Source organism: Notolepis coatsorum (genome assembly GCF_963971535.1).
Source record: "Notolepis coatsorum genome assembly, chromosome: 1".
In the NCBI taxonomy this organism is placed as follows: domain Eukaryota; kingdom Metazoa; phylum Chordata; class Actinopteri; order Aulopiformes; family Paralepididae; genus Notolepis; species Notolepis coatsorum.
Window position 1 is genome coordinate 313,049,661 of NC_140165.1, and position 10,258 is coordinate 313,059,918.

The window sequence follows — 10,258 nt, forward strand, 5'->3', positions numbered from 1 at the left end:
CTAGTCTACTCTAAGCCATCCTAGGTTGTCAAAATGGACAGGGGTGAGGTGGGTTTTAGGAGTAAGGTCAAGCAGTAGTCTGACCAGTTTGTTTTGTGACGTTTGTAGTCATTTAGCAGACGCTTTTATCCAAAGCGACTACAAGTTTTGTACAAGACAGACAAAAAAAAAAAAACACTACAAACATCACAAAACAAACTGGTCACTACTGCTTGACCTTACTAAAACCCACCTCACCCCTGCCCATTTTGACATCCTAGGATGGCAGAGTACAGCAGCTTGCAATGGGCCTGGTCTACAAGATACACTACACCACTAAGATACCCATGTACATGTCAAAATACTTCCCAAAGGTCAGTGAATTCGACGACCACAACACCAGAGGGAGTTCCACAAATCATGTTCAACCCAGATTCTGCTCAAACTAGGGACTAAACACGTTTCGCAATTATGCCACAACGATGTGGAACGCCCTACCCACCTCCAAAACCGCCCTCAAAGAGTACCTACGGGAGGCTACAATTCGAAACTGGCCCCCGTAAATGTCCAAACCCCCTAGTGTACAGTTTCATCCCCCTCAAATGTATACCGGTATATTCTCTTTTAGGATCCCGGAGTCCTAGGTCCCATCAACATATTCAAACACCGATGTCATCATTTCTCAGTGACCTTGAGTCAGCGCCGCCATATTCACTCAGTTCAAATACGTATATTGACCCTCGTCTGGCTGATAAACGTCAACTACAGGCAAGAGAGAATTGTCGAGAACTGCACAGCCCTACATACATTTAGCCGACGCTTTTATCCAAAACAACGTACAAGTTCTGTACAAGTCAGCAGGAAGGGAACAATTGTGGCAGCTAAGGATAAGTAACATTGTAAATCAAACAGTGTTGAGACTTTTTATTTCCCATGAATCGTTTAGTAGACTCAATGACGGTATATATATAAAAAAAAAAAAAAAAAAGCTTTAATGTTGATACAAAGAACAGAAAGTACAAAAATGCTCTCATTCCGAGTTTTATAATCGGTGAGAGAAGTTAGACGTCGATCACTTATACAAGTTCAGTCCATTCTAACAGCACATTTAAAATGCAGCCGTTGAGCAAAGCAAAAAAACACATTGAACAGCAGACTACATTAGGCGTGCATTTCACCAGTATGAAAGGAATGAACTTTTGGGAAACTGAACATACAGGACCCTCTGCTAATCTATATTTAAGATTAAAAAAAATTACATGGCTGAGGCATTGCTGCCGGAATGTACTATGAAACCCAAAAGCCTGTTTGAGCTACTAAATGGATTTCTCATTCAATAACTTGGCAGGAGGTAGGTTGGACAAGCATTAAAATGAAGGATAACTCAAACAAAAGTAAAGCCCTATTGAATTTCCCCTACATCCAGGGGAAAACAAGAGTTGCTTAACAGTGCGAGGTAGGAATGGTGCTTCAAAATCCTGGTTGACAAGAAAAAAAAATTAGATCATTTCAATTTCTGAGTTTTCCAATTTCTCATTTAACGGCACCAATCAAATCAGATATTGTACTTAGTTAATAGGTGCAAGGTTAGAAAAAAAAGCTGTGAGAACAATTGCCCTCAAGTAGGAAAGAAATCTTCAACTTGAGTTTAAACATGGTTTGTCAATGAATGGCCAAAACTATGGCTACATTTGCACGACGCTTGAGCTACTGCAACAACATACTACAAAGAGAATCGAGTCAACAACACATGGACATTTCCTAAGGGAGCGCATATTTTAAATACAGCCAGTCGATGGATGATCTTGAATCGGGGAGAGTTTCTCGTGTGCAGCATAGCTGTATGATCCAGAGCGCTCCCAGTAGCTACCCCCGCTTCCAACTACTCCCTGTATCCACCGCCGCTTCTGTATCCACCACCGCCGTAACTCCTATCTCCACCGCCGCCATAGCTGCTACGCTCTCCGTAGCTACCACCTCCACCGCCGTATCCTCCACCGCCTCTCCCGCCGCCATAGCTTCCTCCGCCTCCGTATCCTCCACCACCGCGACCTCTGCCGCCGCCGCCACCCTGCCCTGCTTCATTCACACGAATCTCTCTGCCGTCCACCGTCTTGCCGTCCATTTTATCCATCGCATCTTTGGCGTCCTGTGGGTTTTCATATGTAACAAAGCCGAAGCCGCGAGACCTTCCAGTCTCTTTGTCTTTGATCACGTCGCATCTGACGACGTTTCCATACTTTGAGAACGCTGCCGCCAACGAGTCATCGGTGGTGTCGAAGCTCAGTCCGCCGACGAAAAGTTTTCCCTCGTCGGACATCTTTTGTCTGTAAGCTACAGTAGCAAACTCGTGGCAAATGGAGGACCTGTGCGGTGCTGCTGCAAGTGAAGAGGTGAGACATAATTAGCATAGTAGGTAGTAATATAGGTGAGGTACATTCCTTAGTTGGCAAAGTTCATAATAGTACAAGGTTATTTCGATGACTGACAATTGGGCGTGTTATGGTAATGGTTTGTTTTTGTAGGGCAGTGCAGATTTAACCCAATTATGGCCAGAAGGAATGGTTGACAGCCTACATTTAATTTCTGGGCCTGAGTGGCGGCAAGAGTTAGAATTCCCTTTGGAACATCAGTTAAGACCAGAATAGAATCAAAGCCTCTGATGAATTGACCTCAAACCCTGCCCTCTTTTCCTGATCCTCCAATCACAACTGTTGCTTTCCTCTGACAAAACAGTTTGTCCAAGGGAAGCAACAGTTGTGATTGGATAAAGAAAGGGGGCGGGGCTTATGTTACCGGCCTCAGACCTAGGGGATTCTGAGTCGGCACAAGCGATACAGACAAGGGTGCGCTGTGGATCTGTGAATGATGTAACCCCTTTCGGGTCTGTGATGCACGCCTGTCCGAAACCCTCGTGCAACCGAGTACCTTTGAAATTTCTCTGCGATACTTGTACAAGTTGTACGACGAGCGTTTTGCTGAGGAGTTAATTGTGGGATTTTTCTATGAAGGTATAAGGGACTGTTCACTCGTCCAACCTTGTTGGCGTGCATCAGACCCGAAAGGGGCTATTAATGATGAATAGACACGTTATCTCTTCTAGCCTCGCTCTACTGGGAGTGGTTTATTCTGACAAAATATTCCTTTAACATTCCAATACTCCAATTTACTTTGTAATTCTTATTGTACAATAATATAATAAACCAAATCATACAAAAATACAATCTTCAAATGTATTCTTTAGGAAACGAAATAGTGCAAAACAATAAAAATATTTTGGCATAAATTCAATCTGTATCCTTGATTGATCATCGTAGGGCTGGGCGATATGACCAAAAACGTTATCGCGATAAAATTATTAAATTATTTTCATATAATTCGATATCGATAATTATCGTCGATATAATGTCTGTCAAGTTTAATTAACTTCTAATATGCTGCTGCGAATGTCTCAAGTCGAGTTGATGTCGTCATCAGTCCGCGCACGTTAACAGTTAGCCGACAAGCGGAGTATCTCATAACAATAAATATGACACTAAAATACTCTCTTCCGCCACAATATATTGAAACGACGTCCACTCCCACACTACTATAAACGTGGCCTCAGAATTTAAAACACACACATACTCGGCACGTAAATATATAAAACAGTGCCGTGCAAGCTAGGTATCCTAGCCAGCCTGTTGCTTCTAAGCGATGTATTCCACGACAATGTGCTAAATATGACACTAAAATACTCTCTTCCGCCACAATATATTGAAACGACGTCCACTGTATACCCCACACTACTTAAACGTGGCCTCAGAATTCAAAACACACACATACTCGGCACGTAAATATATAAAACAATGGCGTGCAAGCTAATTAGCCTAGCAAGCCTTGTTGTTGAGTGAGTCCTAGTACGTCTCCTTCCGGATCTCGTTCGCTCTCGGCCATCTCCTTCACTGATTGGTTCTTAGCTGTTGTGCGTATGCACGTCACGTCATCACGTAACGTTGTTTGTTGTTAGTGAGTGTGGTGAGCCGAGGCTGAACGGAGCCAAGCTTGGAAATCGATATATCGAAACTTTGCGACCACGTTTCATGTTTATTTCGAGGAAATAATTTATCGCGATAGTTATCGTTATCGTTTTATCGCCCAGCCCTAGATCATCGTAACATATATGACACACAACATACAGATAGAGAGTACTGCTACATCTATACATTTATGACGTACCAGACTTGCAAATACAGTACTGTTTGTGATACAAAAAGTGTCCAGAAAAAGAGTGTATACATTTGACGTAGAAACTGTACATTGGAGGAGGTTGGGTAGGTGGGGTGTGGTTGGGTGGGGGGGGGGGGCTGTACATTGGAGGTGGGGGGAGGGTTGGGTAGGGGACACTGTACACTGGAATACTGACAAAGCCATACTTGGTCATTTACTGTACAACTGGGTTAGGACATTTGTAGGGGCCAGTTTCTAATTGCAGTCTCCCGTAGGTGTTCTTTGAGAGAGTTTTTGAAAGTGATTCACATTCCTTTACAGCTTTGGGTAGGGCGTTCCACATTGATGTGGCATAATTGCGAAACGTGTTTGAGCCGAATCTGGGTTAACATGATTTGTGGAGCTCCCTCTGGTGTTGTGATCGTGGTATTCACTGACCTTTGGGATTGATTGATTGATTGAAAAGTTTATTAACAGATTGCAGAATGGGTACAGTACAGTACAGCTCAATACATACAATTGTTAAGAGGATGCAGACCTGAGAAAGACTTTCGTCTTGTTTCCATCAGGGTCCCCCATTTTCAATTCATCATATGACACACATGACATACAGATAGACAGTACTGCTACATCTATACATTTATGACATACCAGATTTTCAAATACAGTACTGTTTGTGATACTAAAAAAATCCAGAAGAAGAGTATATACATTTGACATAGAAACTGTGCATTGGGGGAGGTTGGGTAGGTGGGGTGGGGCTGTACATTGGAGGTGGGGGGGGGGGGTTGGGTAGGGGGGACACACACTGTACATTGGAATACTGACATACATTTGACATGGAAACTGTATATTGGAGGAGGTTGGGTAGGTGGGGTGGGGTTGGGTGGGGCTGTACATTGGAATACTGACAAAGCCATGCTTGGTCTTTATTGTACAACTGGGTTAGGACATTTGTAGGGGCCAGTTTTGAATTGCAGTCTCCCGTAGGTGTTCTTTGAGAGTGTTTTTGAAGGTGGGTAGTGATTTACATTCCTTTACAGCTTTGGGTAGGGCGTTCCACATTGTTGTGGCATAATTGCGAAATAATTGGGAAGTATTTTGACATGTACATGGGTACCTTGGTCGTGTAGTGTATCTTGTAGACCAGGCCCATTGCAAGTTGCTGTACTCTGTCCTTCTACTCTAAGCCATCCTAGGTTGTCAAAGTGGGCAGGGGTGAGGTGGGTTCTAGGAGTAAGGTCAAGCAGTAGTCTGACCAGTTTGTTTTGAGATGTTTGTAATTTTGTTTTTAGCGCCTTTGAGGTGCTTTGGTACCATGAGGTGCAAGCATAGTCGTAGTACCCTTGAAGTGCAACCAATAAACCCTTTTGCATCGCCATCTATATATTCTTACTTAAATACAAACGTAATACCTAATCCTGTAGTCAGAACAGTCACAAAAACCAATAGTACACATCTGAAATTGAATACAAGTTACTAGCTACATAACCTTAGCTCAAATACACATTGACGGTCGGTAACACGCTCTTACACACACGTTCAAATGCACGCACCCACATGTACCGTCGGTGTAACACGCTAGCTAACAGTTAGCAATTATTCATTTAAAACTACTCGTCCAAACATGTTCATGTACACACTCAAAACGTTACATAACATGTCACCGACAGTTCACATTCGTTTTTAAACATCTTTAGGAATGTTTTAGATAATTATTGTATTACCTGTGAATGGAGAATAGACACGTTATTTCTTCTAGCCTCAGTAGCCTGGCTCTGCTGGCAGCGTGGTAGCGGTTTATTCTGACTGCGCATGCTTGGGAGCCAAGACTATACTGATTTCCTCTATCACTCACAAGAGCGCAGGAGCGCCATCTACTGACTTGGAAGTCTAATAAGATGTAGCATCTCATTCAAAAGTAAATTACTGTTAGAGTAGTTGTGAATAATCTTAAAAAATAGGGGGTGTATGTTTTTGTATAAAACTTTACATTGAGGCATTTTCAAACCCTCTACAATTACATAAATTGAAAAAGGTCTGAACTTGGCCTGGCTCACTCCTACGACCTTACTGGACACCTCAACGAGCCTGCTTAGACTGGGCTGTTCATGTCTGGAGAATTAATGTCTGAACCAGATGTCAATACAAAAGAGATTCAATAAATAATTCAGTGACAATTGACTTTAGGGGGTACAGATAACAACTAAGAAACCAGTGCATAGTAACACATTCAACCTGATTAGTTACCTTTAGAATTAGAGGTAAACAATCATTTTGGGTAAATTGAGTTGAGTCAAATGGATAGTTCACCAAATGTAATTGGAAAGCCTTCAGGTAGAAGCCATTCAGGAAGGATTTCCTTTAACTGAGGATCTATTTAAATAGAGAGTCCAAATAATTGTATTCAGTAACCACCTCAATCGCCCGGCCTTGAATTAATTATAAGTTAGGCTACTACTTGTCTGAATCGCACCCTCAAGGCAAAACTCTTGTATTAACGTCACAATTTCCAGTAAAAGTTTATCGTTTCTCAGATTACTTCTCTCTAAAAATCAATCTAGACTGTGGCTTTTGATTAGTCCTGGATTTATTCATAACTTCACAGCAATATATAAAATCAGGCCAGTAGGCCCATGGCCCTGTGATATGATATGATACATTTATTTATATTGCACCCCTCAACCAATAGTTACATCGGCCCGGGGCGCTGGCCAGGAAAGAAAGAAAAACAGAAAGACAGGAACAATACGAAAACAGAAAAAAGTGCATGCAGGCCAACCAAGCAGACAGAGAACGGACAACAGTCATACTACAATACAAAAACTATCTCATGGATTTTTTTATGGCGAAAAAGGTGGGTTTTGAGCATGGCCTTAAAAGTCTGTAGAGTGCTTGCAGATTTTAAGTTGAGTTGGAGCTTGTTCCAGAGTGTCGGTTTTGAATTGATTGATTGACAACTTTATTAACAGATTGCAGAATGGGTACAGTACAGTACAGCTCAATACATAAAATTTTTAAGGGGATTCAGACCAGAGAAAGACTTTCATCTTGTTTACATCAGGGTCCCCCATTTTCAATTCATCATAACATATATGACATACATGACATACAGATAGACAGTACTGCTACATCTATACATTTATGACATACCAGATTTGCAAATACAGTACTGTTTTTGATACGAAAAGAGTCCAGAAAAGATAGTATATACATTTGACGTAGAAACTGTACATTGGAGGAGGTTGGGTAGGTTGGGGGGGGGGGACTGTACATTGGAGGTGGTTGGGTGGGTGGGGGGGGTGGGGGGGGGGGGGTTGGGTAGGAGGGGTGGGTGGACGACACTGTACAACTGAACAAGCAAAACTGTACATTGGAATATTGACAAGTTTACTGTACATTGGGGGGGGGTTGTGTTAGGACATTTACAGGGGCCAGTTTCGAATTGCAGTCTCCCGTAGGTGTTTTTTGAGAGTGTTTTTGAAAGTGGGTAGTGATTTGATTGATTGAATTGATTGAAAACTTTATTAACAGATTGCAGAATGGGTACAATACAGTACAGCTCAATACACACAATTGTTAAGGGGATGCAGACCAGAGAAAGACTTTCGTCTTGTTTACATCAGGGTCCCCCATTTTCAATTCATCAGGACATATATGACATACATGACATACAGATAGTCAGTACTGCTACATCTATACATTTATGACATACCAGATTTGCAAATACAGTACTGTTTCTTCTGTGATACAGAAGGAGTCAGGAAAAGGGAGTATATACATTTGACGTAGAAACTGTACATTGGAGGAGGTTGGGTGGGGGGGGTTGGGTACACTGGGATATTGACAACCATACTGGGTAATCTACATTGGAGGTGGTTGGGGGGGGGGGGGCACACTGTATATACAAGCAAAACTGTACATTGAGGGGGGGGGGGAGACACTGTACAAACAAACAAAATTGTACATTGGACTATTGACAAAACCATACTAGGTAAATGACTGTACATTGGAGGGGGTTGGGTTAGGATATTTACAGGGGCCAGTGTTGAATTGCAGTCTCCCGTAGGTGTCCCTTGAGAGAGGTTTTGAAAGTGGGTAGTGATCCACATTCCTTTACAGCTTTGGGTAGGGCGTTCCACATTGATGTGGCATAATTGCGAAACGTGTTTAGTCCCTTATTTGAGCCGAATCTGGGTTTAACATGATTTGTGGAGCTCCCTCTGGTGTTGTGATCGTGGTATTCACTGACCTTTGGGAAGTATTTTGACATGTACATGGGTACCTTGGTCGTGTAGTGTATCTTGTAGACCAGGCCCATTGCAAGTTGCTGTACTCTGTCGTCTACTCTAAGCCATCCTAGGTTGTCAAAGTGGGCAGGGGTGAGGTGGGTTCTAGGAGTAAGGTCAAGCAGTAGTCTGACCAGTTTGTTTTGAGATGTTTGTAATTTTGTTTTTAGAGCCTTTGAGGTGCTTTGGTACCATGAGGTGCAAGCATAGACGTAGTACCCCTGAATGAGTGCTCCTGCCAGAGTCTTCAGGGTATTCTTGTTTACCAGAGAGGAGATCCGGTACAAGAATCGAGTTCGTTGGTTGACTTTTTTTATTACATTGGATGCCATTTTGTCACAGGAGAGATTAGCCTCTAGGATGGAACCCAGGTAGATTCCTTTACAGCTTTGGGTAGGGCGTTCCACATTGATGTGGCATAATTTGAGTACCTCATCTGTTGTTACCATTTCCAGTTTGAAGTCGTCTTTGTGGACCCCTAGGTTCTTGTAGTATGTGTTCTACCCCATACTGCCCTGAGTGGGAGGGTAGTTTGTTTACCAGTGTTGTGGCTATGTTTGTGAAGAAACTGTTTAAGTAATTGGCTACATCCAGCTTGTCTGTTATGAGCGTGTTGTCCATCTTTATGTTTATGTTTGAGAATCTGGTTTTAAGTTTTTTACTGCAGCCTAGTTGGTTATTGAGTAATTTCCAAAGTTCACGTGGTTTGTTTTTGTTTTCCTCGGTTTTGTCATTGATGAAATATTTTTTTGCTGTTTTGATCATGGAGTTTACGTCATTTCTTAGTCTGTTTCTTTCCAGTTTGAGTTCAGTCACGTGGGCTTGGAGTCCACTGCTCGTGCTTTTGGTAAGCTTTGACTGACTTTTACGAAACTCAGAGCATTTTTTGTCTCTGGTTTTCATAGCGGTCAGTATTTCAGTGTGCATCCACGGCTCAGCGCAATTTTTTACCCTGGTGGTTCTTAGGGGGGCCATGTTGTTTAGTATTATTGAAAATTTGGTTTTGAAACCAAGCCATGTTTCTTCAACCAGTGTACCATTGAGCTCATCTGACCAGTCCAGACTCTCCAGTTCAAGGTTAAAGGCCTCGCTAGAATAGGTTTTGAGGTCTCTAGATGTGACTGTTTTGTGACAGCCAGCCTTTTGTTTTAGCTTTTTGCGGGTACAGAATATCATATAATGATCACTTAACCCGCATGCTATAACCCCTTTATTGGAGATCTTGGACTTGTCAGAGGTCAGGATGAGGTCAATGGTGCTGCGACTGCGAATGCCCGGTTTCCCTTCGTCACCAGTCTTGTGTGTGGGATTTTAAGGCAGATTTGGTTGTTTAATCTGAGGGATCTGGAGCTGACTGATTGGACCAGGAGTTCCTTTATGTAGGCTGGGGTGAGACCGCTTATGGCTTTGTATGTGCACATTAGGATCTTGAAATTAATTTGTTGTTTTACCGGGAGCCAGTGTAGGGATGCAAGGACTGGGGAGATGTGGTCCCTCATTCCCCTGTGCATTCCCCTGAAGAATAGGGGACATGCATTGCTATTCCTTGCACTATTTGGGCAACTTTACACAATTCCCGAGAGTCTATTGAACACATCTGTAAGTTTTTTTTTCAAAAAAAATCATTGTTTTATATTTCTAATGGAGTACTCAAAAGAATCATTTTCCAGCCTCAGGATTTCAGGCTGTTATTGGATGGGCTCCGCCCATAAGCACTTTCAGTGACAGTCACCCACACAGTGTGATACATACGAGAGAGAGAGAGAGAGAGAGAGAGAGAG

At 42.5% G+C, this 10,258-nt stretch overlaps 1 protein-coding gene across 2 annotated transcripts; it reads right to left on the minus strand.

Annotated features, from left to right (window-relative positions):
* Positions 1-888: 888 nt before the first annotated feature.
* On the minus strand, positions 889-5,991 carry LOC311238941 (cold-inducible RNA-binding protein B-like). 2 transcript variants are annotated; one of them, XM_084327145.1, is made up of 2 exons: positions 5,916-5,991; positions 889-2,358 (listed from the first exon to the last, which is right to left on the minus strand). In XM_084327145.1, the coding sequence occupies exon 2, from the start codon at positions 2,297-2,299 to the stop codon at positions 1,862-1,864; it is 438 nt and encodes a 145-aa protein (XP_084183271.1). In that variant the 5' UTR covers positions 2,300-2,358; positions 5,916-5,991; the 3' UTR covers positions 889-1,861. The 2 variants fall into 2 exon arrangements, with proteins under 2 accessions (XP_084183271.1, XP_084183272.1); XM_084327146.1 differs by having other exon boundaries at positions 889-2,355; positions 5,916-5,987.
* Positions 5,992-10,258: the final 4,267 nt, after the last annotated feature.